The following is a 16,183-nucleotide window of genomic DNA, read 5'->3' on the forward strand; positions in this document are numbered from 1 at the left end:
TGTTTCAAACATGTTGTTTCCCTGAAAGTGTTTGAAAAATATGTATTCTTTGTGCATTTTTTAATGCCCTTAATTTATATCACAAAAAATGTACTATGTTGCTCTACCTCAGTTATTGTACTGTGAGATAAGAATGAATATATTATTGCCTGTGTAACAAATTGTGTTGTACAGGTGATTCTGATTTTCTGAAGTCATTTCTGGCAATCCACAAATCATGTAAAGTGTATGGAGCAACACCTAGCAGGTATATGACATTCCTTCGTGTATACAGTGCCATCAATAACAGTAAAAGAAGAGAGCTAATAAAAAGGCAGAACCACCTGCAGGTATGTATTTAAGACATTTTTAACATACGGCTTTTCAAAATACTGTCATATTTGGAAATGCTGTGTAGCGGCTAACATAGTTTTGTGAGGTTTCCTCTGTTGGTACATGCAGATGCTCTGATTTCAGGAAAGGAATAGTATGAATTTTAGTTCACATCCTTGTTCAAATGCCTTAAAGGGTGAAGAATGGTTTCTTGTTTTCGTTAATATTTTTCCTCAAGAATGTATCAGACTAGAAGAGTAAATAGTACTTGAAAGCACATTATTATTTTTTTTCATGTGTATGTATTGGAATTATGTTGCAAACAACCCATCATCTTTCCATCAATTTATGTCCTGCCTCTGTTGGTATAAATTTTCCCCATGTAGTTACATATTCCATCCCTTGTCTTTATATCTGTACACCACCTTCCTGCTTTGTGTGATTCTTGCTAGTTCAAAAAGCAGTTTTCTTTAACCTCATGGTGCTCTTGTGTATCTTTGACCAAGATTCCCTTTGTTACGATTCTCTCTCATTTTGTGTTTTTGAATTGATTTTTAATTCCTTTTCCATGCATCAGACCTTTACACAGTTCTAGACCAAATGCAGTTCATCTCACAGGCATTGCTTTCCTCCTGTTCTCTGTGCCTAGCATGCTTATTTGTGACATCCATTTCTTATCTTTCCAGTCATACACACTTCTCTTCCTTCTCCTCCCAGTATATTTCTGGAAATACCTTCTGTATGATCCTTCGGGATGTGTAATCTTTGTCTTTACCCTTCTCCCTTCGCTTTCAGCCCCCTTTCCCAGTGACTCTTGCTGCTATTCTGAAACCACACTTGTAAAGCTGTATACCTTCTTAAAGCAACTATCAAGATACTTCCTTACTTTGTAATCTACACTGTTTTTATTCTGCCTGGCAACATTTTCCTGTCTTGGTAGTAAGCAATTTAAGAAGATTTACATTTGTAATGATGGAAATTGCCTTAGTATTTATTTAGAAAGTAGCTGTGGTTTGTTTGTGACAGACACTCATTTGCTTGTAAAATGTTCTGGTTAGATAAAAGCAATCATTTAAGTGAAATTTAGAGATGTATATCCTAAATCAAAACATCTTCCAGGTAATATTTTTTTCCTAACACATCTTGAAATAATTCTGTTATCTGATTACCATAGAGTAAATAATTTAGAAAGTGTGCATAAAGAAAATAATTCAGCATAATTGAGGCTTTGCTTTATGTGCATATATGTTCTTTAGAAAACGTACAAATATGTAGAAATAGGATAATTAATTTGCTCTTATTAATTTTTTTGTAAATTCGATTTTAGAGATCTGTGGCATTAATATCAGTTAACTGTAATGCTATTGAATTAATGAGAACAAGATTATGTACTAGTTGCTGTTCCATTTAAAGTTTATTATTTAGAGAATTTTGATTTTGACTTTTCGATGTAGTAACAGATCTTACAGCAACACATCTATAAATACTAAATCTCACTTTTGGATTAAATAATACTAAGAAAATGTAAATATTGAGAAAATGCGGAACATAAATTAAAATAAATTAAGAATATTAATCTACATCACTCTTAGTTTGTGCATAATGTTTGTAACCAACCTTCATTTAAATCTTTTTAAAATTCATTGCTACATAACTGCTTTTTATAAACTTTTATAGGCAGGTGTTTCAAAGCTGAATGAAGCTAAAGCACTGGTGGATGAACTGAACAGAAAAGCTGAAGAGCAAAGCATTTTACTCAAAACAAAGCAGGATGAAGCTGATGCTGCCCTTCAAGAAATTACAGTGTCCATGCAGGTGTTGTATACAATGAGATCAAGAAATGGAGGGAAAAAAAAATGTGCTTTTCTATTTTTGGTCTCCTGCCTGAGCTTTGTTCTCTTCAGGGTTACAAAACGTGATGCATTTACAAGAATTTGCCTAAGGGAGTGCATGAGCCCTGAGGCTTGAATAAACTGCAGTAAGGACAGAGAATTACGTAATTGAAATCATATTTGAACTAATGGAGTTGGAAGAGATCGGTGCAAGTTTTGCACCTGAGTAGTATTTAGTGCTGTAGTTTACTCTGAAAGTTTTCCTAGAAATTCACAAATCCAAACTAATTCATTTTAGGATGTTTACTACAAACAGGGAATTTAAACAAAAGACTGACAAGTAGCACAATTTTAAGTAACAAACACCAGGAATTAAATTTATGTATTCTTCAAAAGAATGCATTTCATGAGGTCCAGTCCTTCTAAAGTTAACCTCGAAGAAGGTTGAATAATACCTCTGTGTTCATCACTCCTTGAATTTTTATTCTCCAGTTCACAGGTAGACATTCTATTTTTTGAGAAGGTAATTTTCTTTAGTAATGTTTTCCCAGTGAAGTAAAATAATTATGCAGAAAATAGGTCTCTACATGAATGCTTCTAGTAATCATAAATGTAGGATAAGCCATAATGAATCTGCTGTCACTGCACTGTTTGTTTTGTAACTGGTTTAGTCTGATTAGTTTGAAGAAAACTTAAAAGATGTTCAATGCCAAAGACATTCTCTGTTTGCAGTAAAGTAGTTTGCTTTCTCAAACTACTTGGTCCACAGTAATTTTTTATAAGCCTACTTCACTTTTTATGCTTTAAGGCTATCTTTGCACATAAATTTGAATAATGATGATTGGCTTGGTGTGGTCACTGCTGGCCTCCAAGAATCTATTATGCCATTTTCCCTGTTTTCTGTTGTAAGTCTGTGTCTGTTGTTGTCCAGTAGAGTTACAGGTTGTGTGGGTAGCTCATATCACATTGTAGGATAAAATCAAAGAATATGCCAAAAGCCAAGAAACAGGATGGGCCCACTGACATCTGAAAAATTACAGTAGAATTCTGATAATTTAGATTATCATAAAGAATAGGTGCCCTCTAACTTTTAATGTCACTTCAAATATTCTGGTTTATGAAAGAGAGAGCGCTCTAATACATTCAGACTTAATCTTTCAGAGCGAGGCTTTTGACCTACAGGTTTTCTTAGTCAGAGCCATCATTCAGTACATGTACATTTGTATGAAATGTCTAATCGAGATTTAGGTAGCTAATGTTTTATGGATTTGAATATAATCTTCAAGTGACATACTCTATAGCTTGGGTTAAGTGCTCAGAAAGATCATTATTAATCTCTTTTTTTTTCTGCTTACGTATATCTGTTACCTTCTGCGACAAGTTCAACTCAGCTCAGCAATTGCTGCTGATAATACTGGGAAAATGTAAACTCTGGGCTTTGTTGTCTTCTATCTTTTAGGTGAACTGCGTCTAAAATATTAGTCTTATTTTATGCATTTATCCTCAATTATTTGTTTTGTAGCAGGCATTGGTAATCCCTGGGTTTTGCTGTGTGGTTTTTGTTTGTTTGTTTTGTATTTTGATGTTGGAGTTTTTTTGTTGTGGGTTTTTTTTTTTGTTATTTTTGTTTTTCTTGGGGTTTTTTTTTTGTGTTTTTTGAGCTTTTTTTTATACTAGGTATTTACTGTTGTACTGAAGTACTTAGGAGCCCTGGAGATGGCTAATAGATACCATGACCTGTGCGGTAGACACAGTACAAATCTAAAAAAAGCCCAGATATAAACCCAAAGAGCTTAAAATACATATTATGATGCAGGACATATGGCAGGTATCTTTACAGACAGATGGGTGCAAATTTCCTGGTAAACAAAATATTAGTATTTTTAGATTAATAGGCTTTAGTTCCAATAGGACTGCTGCTTCTATGAGCATTATAGAAAAGGAGAGTTTTAATGGTGTCATGAAAGAAAGAAATGTGAGCAGCTATAAAGACAACAGCAGGAAAATACTACTTTCCAATGTAGTAAGAATTTACAGAATCTGTCACTGCTTACCCTTTCAGAGGGGGACTGGCATCTTGATAAAGAATGGAAAATCTGAGGCAAGGAGAAAAAAGGTCATAATGAGCCTCAAAAATAGAGGTACAGATCTTGTCTGTGGTAAAGAGAAGGAGACACAGTAAAAGCAGAAGATGCTTATTCCATAATTTAGTTAACTAGTTAACTTGTCTGGTATCAAACAGTCTCAGCAATATATTACAATTGGCATTTTGCAAATTACATTACAATCAAGATTAAAAGAATAAAAGATCTAATGGAATAAAATCTGTGTAAATTTGAGAACTAAAGGTATTCTCTTTTTTTTTTTAGAGTGCTAGTGAGCAAAAAACAGAAATGGAAAAATTAAAACACAGGATAGCAGAAGAGGCTGCAGAAATAGAAGAGAGAAAACGAAAAATTGAAGTGGAACTAAAAGAGGTTCAGGTAAATACAACATATTTCTGCAAAATATATCCCTGTATGTCTTAAATCTTGCTTGAAGTTATTTTGATATTAAAGCTTTTATGCATTAGAAAAAAGCATTTTATTTACTAGGTTGAGATTTTCATTTTGGCATTTGTGATCCATTAAATCTTAATTACAGAATGAATTTTCAGGCGAAATTTTGGCTTCAGTTTCTATTTCTGGGTTGCTGCTGTCTACAGCTGAACTCTGCAGATTTTGTGGGATGTTTTTCAATTACTAATATCTTATATAGACCAACTACATTACTCTGCCTTGATCAAGCTGGTTCTATCATCAGCTGAATGTAAATAGTTTAATGAAAAATAATTTCCAGTTTTTACTAAATTCTGAAAATTATATATCCTAACGTTACTAATAGCAAACTGCTTGTTCCAGAGACCTTACAGCCATTAAGCATCAGGTTTTTTGAGAGGTATGTGTGTTCAGTCATTGCTTTTAGTCTCTATTTTCCATCCCATCCATTTTAAATTTGTATTAAACAATAAGAAAAAAGTACAGCAACGTAATTTTTTTCCTTTTAAATGTCATAGATGCCAAGGAATTATATCCTTGTATTGAAAGTGACATAGAACGACAGGATTAGGGTAAATACTTTCTGTGGTCTTTGATAAATATGAAGGTTGTGCAAGATGTTCACAGTGTTTAATGATAAACTTTAATTTTCTTCTGTCTTCTTATAATTTTGTTGCTTTGTTGATAAGGCCAAAGGCTGTCTGGGTTTGTTTAGTTACTGAAGATAAAAAGCTTTTGTGACCTGTACTTCTGGACATCTTTAGAAAGACACCCTCAGGCATACTTACAGATATTAATTAGCATCATTATTAAAACATATCTGTATGACAATGAACTTTTAAGCAATGAAAGAATAAACAAACATGATTGGTATTTATATTTGTGTAATGTTTATGAATTACAATGCTGAATGAAAAGTGAAGGAAGGTCAGGTGTATAATATGCTGGGTTTTATGGAAATACATTTATAATCTCTTAATAAACACATGGCAAACTTTAAATGTGCACGTGAATATGCATCAGTGGCAGTTGTTTAGGTAATAAAGTATATAAAAAGAACAAGAAATTGTGTGAATACTGAAATGGCAAATGTTCTGTTTCTTATATCATCATCTCTTTTTTAAATGTATTTTTATATTTTAAGCCACTGGTTAATGAAGCTAAGTTAGCAGTTGGAAATATAAAACCAGAGTCTTTGTCAGAAATCCGGTCATTACGGATGCCTCCAGACATAATCAGAGATATACTAGAAGGAGTTTTACGGCTGATGGGGATTTTTGATACGTCATGGGTGAGCATGAAGAGGTAAGGGTACTATTTAAGCTGTAAACTTAAGCAGTAATTTGCAATATGAAAATCTTTTTATTACATCCAGGAATACTGTGTGCAGAATTCTTTGGTCTCATACAGAAATAACTTCTTTAACATTGTTTCTTTTTTACTTAGTTACTTAATTCTTTTTACAGTTTCTTGGCTAAAAGAGGAGTGAGGGAGGACATAGCAACCTTTGATGCCCGTAATATTCCAAAAGAAATACGAGAGAGTGTTGAAGAACTTCTTTCTAAGAACGGACCATCTTTTGATCCAAAGGTAATTCCTGATTGCACTACATAAAATGAAAAAAGACGAGGAAAAAAAAAGAAAAAAAAAAGAAAATAAAGAAAAAGACAGGATTGTCTGGTTTTCCAACATAATTTTTGGAATGAAATTATAGAAAAAGTTATTATTTCTGCTTAGAGTTTGTCAGTCTAAAGAGATAAAATTGTAGCAGAGGTTACTCTGTCACACACTGCCTCTAACAGTGAACATTTTTTTTGACTAATGAGCAGCAGGATGAGGAGTCAAAAATGAAGGAGATTTTTGTCACTGGTATAAATTAGAACTCAGATAAAGGAATTGTAACTGAGTCTTTCTGGCTTCCTGGTAATAGTAAGACTCTTAACAGTACACTTAATTAAAAAAAGGAGGACTAATGATTAAATGTGTGGGTGATCTTTGAGAATTGATTTGTTAGTAGCTATAAAAAGGAATTCTTATTTTTAAAAGCAAAGATGCAGTTCCCTGAGAAGGAACATGTTAATAAATTATGCATTAATTTAAAACTTACTAACTTCAGTGAAGCTTCATTGCTGTAAAGGCACCCATTATTTTGTTACATAGATTGATGACCTAAAATACAATCTCTTAGTAACAATTTAAAAGATAAGTTCATTAGAGGAGCTGGCTAATTGGCATATTTAAATTGATAACTTGTAAATCTGTTGCAGTTATTTATACTGTATTTACCTTATCTACATTACACTTCAAGGGCTTTCTTGTAACTGTTACTGATTTTTTCCAGAATGCTAAACGAGCCAGTGCTGCAGCTGCTCCATTAGCAGCTTGGGTTAATGCCAATGTCCAGTATTCACATGTCCTAGAGCGGATTCAGCCTTTGGAAAAAGAAAAGGCTGGCTTGGAAGCGTAAGTTAGACACTGTTACAAAGTAAATGCTCTTAATTCCAATGGTGGTGGGTGAAACTAAAGCTGCCAGGGCATAGTTGAAGTTTATTAAAAAGGAAAAGAAAAAGATATAAGAAACTGCCTCATCCGTAGGTAATAAAACATTCATGCTGAGACAGGAAAAGTAAGTGTGCACTATTTGGTTTTCCCTGGCAGCTATTCCTTGGATATTTTTTGGCCAATCACAAGTTATCTGTCTCAGCTGAAATGTGTCAGGGAGAAATGAAGATCACATATGAGTTTAAAATGTATTGTGTTGGTGAAACCCATTATTTTCTAAGATGTCTGCTAGTTCCACTTTTTTCAGTCACATTCTAAGCATACTCAGTTTCTTCTTAGGATCAAAAAGATATGACATAGTCTCATGAGTATCCATAACCGAGGAATCTATACTGATTGTTTTGCTAGGTCTTAAAATTCCTTAATGGAAGCGTTTGTTCTCATCTTTAAGAATATTTTTGAATGGGTTGTTTGGTTTCCATTTATGAAGCTATATGATGAGATGTAGTCAAAACTTTTACATGTGAAAACAGATTTTTGTCAATATAAATCACAAGAAAGAACTGTCTCCGAACTATCTCCATGTAAATGACTTTCCTGTTGCATTTATTCTCCATAGTATTAAAATAAATGTTAAATTTTTGTAGTAATCTCAAGAAAACTGAAGACAGAAAACAGAAGTTAGAAAATCTTTTGAACTCTGTTGGTCAAAAAGTATCGGAACTCAAAGATAAGTAAGTCAGGTTTGTTTATTTTAAGGTATTAATAAAACTATTGATGAATTTACAGTATGAGTAATGAAATTTATCTAACAAAATGTCTCTCCCTTCTCTGAATTTGCATCAGAAGTAGCAATTATTAGGCTTTCTAGACCCTCAGTGGAAATTAATACTGTTAGAATAGAGTTCATCTCATCTATCAGATGAAATGCTCCTTAAAAGTACCTGTTTCTTGTTACTGTGTTGGAAGCCTTCAGAGTAGACACTGCATATGTCAAAGATAAGCAGCATGTATCTTGCTTTTAAAACTAAGAGGACTTTCACGTCTCTTTCGGACTTAGGAAACATTCCTATACGAGACTTTCAGTGGTCACAGCTTGAAGAAAGGCAGTTCTGTTTATTTTAGGGTGGCCTGCTTTCCTGACAGCTACCTAACTGTCCTTTTAACTTAGCATCTCATCAAGTATGTTACTTACAGTGCCATAAAAATTGCTGTGGTGAACTTCTATGCTTTCTTCAAATTCAGTGGAATACAGGTATTTTAGTTTGAGGTTTCTCTTGTGTAGTTAATATAGGATACTCTATTGCTATGTGACCTGACATGACATTTGTGCATATTACTAAATATCATGTTTTGTAGGATGCAAAAAAAAAAAAAAAAGTTGTCGAATGCTCCTTTTCATTCAGTTATATAGTGATGTCTTAGATTAACTAAATACTGTATGTTACAGTTAAATATATTGTTTTTAAAAAGGTGAATAGTAAATGCATTATTTTAATTAAATATTAATTTAGCTGATTAGACATTAAACATTAAAAAACAATACCTAAATCTTGACTGTTGTTTGAGGCATGTTCTTACTTAGTAGTAGTTTACAAAATAGAGTAGTGCACATGACACTGAGGTCATTCATGTGCATTAGTGATGTTCTTCTTTAAAGGTTTCATATTTTAAATTTACCAAAAAAATACAAATGTACAGTATGCCATTGAGCCTATTATGACTATGTGCAGAACAAAACACAGTCACTAAAATCAAGTAAGGCTGTTTAAGTAGAAGAAGGAATGATTTTGAGACATTATAGTCTATAATACAAATGTATTTTTAAATCTTACCTGTGCATCTGTCTAAATCTTATTAGTTAGAAGTCTTAACAAGATCATCTGCCAATTAGAAGCAGAATGTATAAAAAAGATTCTGGGGGGATTAATTACAAATTCAGGCAATTAAACTGCCTTGAAAATAACTGTCCAAAAAATTCGTAGTTCCTGCAATGAAATACAATTACAAACAGTAGTTTTTTTACAGGTTCCAGAGTAGAACAACAGAAGCAGCAAAACTTGAAGCAGAACTAAATAAAGCTCAGAAAACATTGAAAGCTGCAGAGATACTAATAAATCAGCTTGATAGGGAACATAAAAGATGGAACACTCAGGTTAGTGAAAATTTCTTTAAGCAAATCTTATAGCTAATAATGTGAAAATTGAGGTTTTGCAGTCTTTGGAGAATGTGAGTTATTGCCATTCTGTGTCTCCTAAGTACATTTTTTAAATTTCTCATTAGAAATACAAGCTTTTCTTCCTTCTGAAACTTCTTTGCACACACAGACCCTCCTTCAGCCTGAAACAAAAAGTAAAATTTCAAGATATATACCAGCTGAAAATAGCTGTCATCTCAAGAAGGTGATGCCAACCAAACTTTCTTGGTTACCTAAAACTGGAAAAAATCTCCCTGCTGAGAGACATGGTCCTGTCTCTCAATTGACACTGAAAAAAGGCCTAAACAATTAGAGTAAGTGCATTTTGAAGAACCAAAGTTAGAGTTCGATGAATCCTTCCTGTAGGTTGACTAGCATAATGGAAAAAAAGGTTGATTTTCCTGTGAAAGTAGCTTTAAAGCTATCCCATCTTCTATAGTAAGGTTTGCATGTATTTGAACCCCAGATTTGAAACGTTTCTAAAAGTGGTTGCTCAGAGTTTTTCTTTCTGGTACATTACCCCCGTCTTTAGAAAGCCCAGGTTTTCTATTCATGGTGCACACTGTATTTTTCTCCACAGTATTGGAACATTTCAAAGAAGAAGTAATGTGCAGATAAATTGTTTGAAGATATATGATAAATTTATTTTATCATGTAAGTCTGCAGTGAGTCACATTTTTAAGTGTAATAGGTACATATAGTATTTCCATATTGTAAGTGGTACTCACTAGCTGACTCTGACTAGGGATGCGTATTTCTTATTTTTCTTACTATAATACTATTTACCCAGTTGCTTGTAAGTGAAAAGGGGAACTGTTCATCATATTGATAGATTTTTATTAGTTAAGTTCTCGGAAACTTCTGTTCATGTTCTAGCCCAGACCTAAAAAGAACTTTTCCCATACTTTCATGTGTGTATAGCTGTGAGTTAGCTATGTATAGATATGAAAAAGAGACTATGTCAGTTGTGTTCTCATGGAAGGAAAATTTAATTCTGACTTTCTAGTAACTGATGAGAAATATTAACATAATTTTTGTTTGTAATATACCTGTATATTCTGTTCTAATTTTTTTTAAGGTGTCAGAGATAACAGATGAACTGGCTACACTGCCTAAAAGAGCTCAGTTAGCAGCTGCATTTATTGCTTATCTTTCTGCTGCTCCTGAAGATCAGAGGAAAACCAGCTTGGATGAATGGACCAAATCAGCAGGCCTTGAAAGTAATTGTGTATGTGTGTGTGTGTGTGTGTGTGTGTGTGCGCGCCTTGAAAGTAATTGTGTGTGTGTAAGTAGTTAAGCTTGATTGAGAAATGCCAGTGAGTTCTAATGGACAGTCTCAATTGTCTTGGTGTTCCAACTGAAAAGCAACATTCTCTTAATAAGTACTTGTATATATAGACTATTTCTTTGGATAACTCTAGAAGTTACTGAGACTATAAATACTTACAGATTCTTAAGATTTAGCTCCATAGTCCATGTTTAAAAATAAAAGTTTACATAAATAAATGTATTCACACTAACTGTTGTAAATTTGCCATTGTGTTCTGAATGCTTCTGCTTTTCCAGTTATTTTTTCAATATGTGTTAGTAACACCATTAAGTATGTTTTATAACACCAGCTGGTTAATAGTAATAAGTTCAAGCAATAAAATAATAAATTAAGGGAAATCTGCAGACTTGCACTGTAGATTAGACAGAGTTTTTGCTGTATATAGGATGGTAAATGCTTAAAAATTATGCACACTACAATATTAGCAAAAACTTAAACTTTTTTATTTATTAGAGTTCGATTTACGGCGTTTCCTATGTACAGAAAGTGAGGAGTTAGTCTGGAAGAGTGAAGGTTTACCATCAGATGACCTTTCAATAGAAAATGCTCTTGTCATTTTGCAGGTAATTTGGTGTTTTTTTTTTTGTCTTATCTTGGAAGTATTTTGATTTCTACAAATTTCAGTAACATGGCATCATTCTGGAGTTTTGAACCATTTCATTTGTGTTATTTTATTAGCACCACAGAACACACAGATAAACCGATACTTATGTAACTCTGGGGTTTCTTTAGCAAGAAGAAAAACAGTTAAAGAAAATACATATTTTTCAGTTTTGCTTTTATAATTTTCTTCCAGATGTTGAAAAGACAAAACCTGGTATCAGTCTATTCAGACTTAAAGAGTGAATAATTATGAACAGCAGCACAAACAGTGGAAGCTTATATCCTATGTTCACTTTGACGTATCATTTCTAATATTTTTTCTCAGAAAAAGGGAAAAGCCATATGCAGATACATTTTACAAGAACTAGATTTTAAACCCTTAGATATCATCATATAAGCTCTGTGATATAGGCTGCAAAATACCATTCACTTAACGGCAGTAGCTAATCATACTTGAGAGAAATATGATAATACTATACTATATGATTCAGTTTTATTGTATAGTTATATATAGATATATAAAATGAATGATATTAATATACAATTGCATTTATGCGCATAATATTGTTGTTATAATGTAGTAATTTATTAGATCTGCTAGAAAGTAAAGATTTAGTGCCATGAGGAGAATCTGCATTTGCCACTTGGATGATTGATGACTCTCTCAAAATCAGCTACAGCTTTTTCTCTGATTTAACTTTATTTTGCTTTATCATCTTGATGGTACATCTAGCTACTCCTTTCTCATTTGCTTGAAAACTCTTCAATAAATACCATCTTGTACCCTTACAGTTACTTATATGCTGTAATCAAATCTTATTTTTGATTTTCCTGAGTTGAATAGATCGAGTTGTTAAAAATCTTACTGTGTATGCAGAGCTTTTCAAGTGCTCCCTCAGCCCAACTAATTCTTTATGGACAGCTTTTTTCACCATCCTTTTAAAATTGAATTTAATGAGGTATTTTACCAAAGTCATTTACATCATGGTTCTCAAGCTTTTATGCTGCTCGTTGTCTTTTGATGTTTGGATATTGTCTGCTTCCCTGTCATGCAGCTTGAGATCTGTGTTGTTACTCAGTTTGAAATAGTAGGACTCAAAACCTTAAAAAACCCCAAACCTTGAAAATGTTCTTCTATCAGAATGAACGAGAGAATTTCTGAAAATGCATGTTTAAACCCTCAGCCAGTTTGCTGATGACACAAAACTGGGAGGAGTGGCTGATCAGAGGGTCCTTGACAGGCTGGAGAAGTGGGCTGACAGGTACCTCATGAAGTTCAACAAGAGGAATTGCAAGTCCTGCACCTGGGGAGGAGCAACCCCAGGCATCAACATGTCTTGGGGGTTACCCAGTTGCAAACAGCTTTGCAGAAAAGGCCCTGGGGATCCTTGTGGATGCCAGGTTGTATATAAGCCAGTAATGGGCCCTTGAAAAAAAGAAGGCCAATTGTGTCCTAGGCTTCTGTAGTCAAAGTATTGGCAGCAGGTCAAGGAAGGGGAGCCTTCCCCTCCTCAGTCCTGATGAGGCCACACCTGGAGTGTTGTGTCCAGTCTTGTGTTCATCAATACAAGTGAGACATGGATGTACTCAAAAGATTCTGGTGGAAGGCCGCAAAGATGATGAAAGGACTGGAGCATCTCTTCTATGAGGAAAGGTTGGAGAGCTGGAACTGTTGAGCCTGGAGAAGAGAAGGGTCAGGGGGGTCTTGTCAATGTTTATAAATACTTGAAGGAAGGGTGCAGATAGGATGGAGCCAGGCTCTTTTCAGTGGTGCCCAGGGGCAGGGCCAAAGGCAATGGGCACAGACTGAAACATGGAAAGCTCTGTCCTAACATTAGAAAACACTGTTTTACTGTGAGGGTGACTGAGACTGGCATAGGTTGCCCAGGGAAGTCTCCAACCCTGGAGATACTCAAAAGCTATTGGGACATGAGCCTGGGCAACCAGTTCAATCTCAGCCATTCTATGATTCTGTAGAATCTTAAATGCACATGTCAGCAGTGACTCGGTCTCTTCACTTCCCCTCTTACTACCATCTCTCTGGTCACTCTGTGTTGTGACTGTTGTGTAAGTTCTGAGCACTTACATAATCAGTGTATCGGTGATTAAAGTCTCAACATTTAGAAAGCAATGTGTATGGCATAGCATATCTTTATATAATAGTAAAGCTTTGCACAGTACTGGTATGGGAGCCACACATTGATAAAGGTTTTACGAAAATGAAAGCCTGCTGACTCATCAGTGTTCATGCTACTAGGCAATGTCACCAAAATATTTTACATCATAGTGTTTGTAAGTTTGAGATCTGGACTTATTTGTTATTGTAAGTAAAATGCTATTGGTATCTCTATTCCTGCAAAATACTTATATTCATTATTATTTCTAAAATGCATTGAGGTCCAAAACCCAGATGTACTGTACCTTTGCCCACTACACGAAGAAAAAGTAATTTTGTCACTAGGCTGCTATTGGTTTTTACGAGTTAAAAAAAAGAAATTAAAATGACTGTACTTTGGGGAAATAGAAAAGGACTTTGTTCAATTTTATTTTTAAACAAAGTAGATTTCAGTAAATTTATTTATTTGTCTATTTATTATTCTTCCCCTAGAGTAAAGTTTGCCCATTTTTGATAGACCCTTCTTTCCGGGCTACTGAATGGCTGAAGACACATTTGAAGGAATCACGTTTGGAAGTTATTAATCAACAGGTGCCATATTTACTCTTGGTCTTACAGTTCATTTCTGCTTGAGCTCATTCCGTTCCAGACTTAGCAGTTTTTAAAGAGGTGTGACAGCAATCACTGAAAATGGATGAAGCATGTATTTTCTCAGAGAGTTCTAGGTTATAATGATTCTTACATGATATTGAAAATTTGTTTACTCAAGGAGGAGATCAGAGTGTTTAAAATTGAGGGTCAAAATCTGGTATTACTTATACAAGTTTATCTCTTCATGCTTCCCCCTCCAGGAGTATCAGTATTTCCTGCTGAGAGGGAGATAGCAAAAGGTTTGTAAACAGAGAGTTCTTTTGTATTCTTGGTTGCTTCTTCCCTATGATCTTTGTGTTGTATTCTCTATATTTGAAATAGAAGGTTGGATTTCAGTTTGAGATTAAGATATCTAAGATTAATTGTTTACGTGTTACTGTTTACATGGGTGGTGAGCACTGGCTCAATTGCACACACACATAGTTAGGCATCCAGGGCCCTTTAAAAGTCCCTTACTGAACCTTGCTTGGCCTCAAGATGCTCATTCAACAGAATGTAGGTCTTTCACAGATCACTGCTAGCTCTGCACAGGCCTTCTAGGTACTCTCTGATGGTATTAAATGCGTATCTTTGGGTGATTTAAAGTTTCTCCTGCTAGCTGATTGGCTTGATTACTTTTTAGGCTCTGTTGTCTGCATTGTCTAGGGTCTCTATTAACTGTAATGGAATCTTAAACACCATGTGCATGTTTAGACACCTACATGCAAAAGATTGTATTTAGATATCTTAATGTGAATCCTGTCCTTAGGTCTTGATTCAGTTTTGAGACATAGCTACCTAATAACATTTGAGATGTTTTAACTAGCTAGGACTTCCAGGTGCACCTGAAATGTAACACAGTACCTATGGTAGACCTGCTTTCTTCTGGTGTGGCACTTGGTGAGCTCGGCATGTTAAACGGGCTGCCTGCATGTCAGTAACTGAATAGATCAAACTTATTTAAATTAAACATTTGTGGTTAAACCCTGAAATATCATATGATGCTTGTAATAGAACTTTTCACCAATATTAGTGAATTTAAGATTCAGACTCCTGGTATAATGCCTTTCTGTTCATTCTGAAGTGTTAATATTTCATGAAAACATGACTCAAAGCAATTTATTTTTATTTACCTAGGACACCAACTTCTTAACCGCTCTTGAGCTGGCAGTGAGATTTGGAAAAACACTTATTATACAGGAAATGGATGGAGTAGAGCCTGTACTTTACCCATTGCTAAGAAAAGATCTTGTTGCTCAAGGTAAATGACCAGGATCTTTACAAATGCTTGTTCAAAGCTTTTGTAGGTTAGATCTGTATATAGCATATAAAAATTGATTTTTCTGAAAACATCAGTACTGTATGGTTTTTTTCCTCTCTAACATTAACCTGCTGCTAACACTTCAGTGCATGAAATAAGCTGGAGATACTGAAAAGTATTTAGAATTTTTTTGACTGGAATTATAATAAAATATTTTTATCAACTCTTCACAATTAAAATTTCAAGTTAATTTCAAGCACATGGTTTTATTTAGATTTAGTTGTTTTAAAAGGCTGATATGTAAATTTGAGTTGAAAGTTTAGCAAAGACAAACAGTAATAATGTATCTCAACATGAATTATGTTGGGTTATATTGCATATTTTGAAATTATATCAAAAGAGCCCAGTGGATTAAAACAATACACAATGTATGCTTTAAATATTTTCCAAATTGTTAATTTAGAAAAGTGTTAGTTGCACAGCCTGTACCTGTAATTTAACATTATGAAATTTGGCCACTGAAAATAGCTCAAGGCTCCTTTTTGTTGTCAGATCTAATAGTGGCTGAGGTAGAAGTAATTCTTTAAATATAAATCCATAGTAAAAATAAATGTAGAACACCACCAAAGTTGTGACTTCAGGGATCTGTAGGAGGCTAGGTTGAACATCATTATAATTTTCCACTAGCTTCTGTTCAACTTTGGAAAACAGAGATACAGTATTACAGGTATCTGAACTGTTTTTACTCAGGGAATCAAATTAAGACATGACTATGTCTGCAGAATGGTGGCGAAAGAAGATGAAATAAAAATATATTAGTTTATTCAGGGAAATTGCTCATAATACTCAGGAATCCTCTTTTG

At 34.1% G+C, this 16,183-nt stretch overlaps 1 protein-coding gene across 2 annotated transcripts in view; it reads left to right on the top strand.

Moving 5' to 3' along the window:
* DYNC2H1 (dynein cytoplasmic 2 heavy chain 1) overlaps positions 1-16,183 on the top strand; it is a 158,430-nt gene that overhangs the window by 53,059 nt on the left and 89,188 nt on the right. For both annotated transcript variants that reach the window (XM_061374480.1, XM_061374479.1), the window contains 12 exons: positions 175-329; positions 1,990-2,127; positions 4,514-4,627; positions 5,826-5,986; positions 6,148-6,271; positions 7,023-7,144; positions 7,831-7,917; positions 9,212-9,338; positions 10,459-10,600; positions 11,164-11,273; positions 13,922-14,020; positions 15,197-15,320. In XM_061374480.1, coding sequence (XP_061230464.1) covers positions 175-329; positions 1,990-2,127; positions 4,514-4,627; positions 5,826-5,986; positions 6,148-6,271; positions 7,023-7,144; positions 7,831-7,917; positions 9,212-9,338; positions 10,459-10,600; positions 11,164-11,273; positions 13,922-14,020; positions 15,197-15,320 — 1,503 coding nt within the window. The remainder of the gene's footprint in view (positions 1-174; positions 330-1,989; positions 2,128-4,513; positions 4,628-5,825; positions 5,987-6,147; positions 6,272-7,022; positions 7,145-7,830; positions 7,918-9,211; positions 9,339-10,458; positions 10,601-11,163; positions 11,274-13,921; positions 14,021-15,196; positions 15,321-16,183) is intronic.

The sequence above is a fragment of the Neopsephotus bourkii genome, unplaced genomic scaffold (genome assembly GCF_033783945.1).
Source record: "Neopsephotus bourkii isolate Nb327-2 ecotype Australia unplaced genomic scaffold, CSIRO-AGI_Nbou_v1 NB_1638, whole genome shotgun sequence".
NCBI lineage: Eukaryota > Metazoa > Chordata > Aves > Psittaciformes > Psittacidae > Neopsephotus > Neopsephotus bourkii.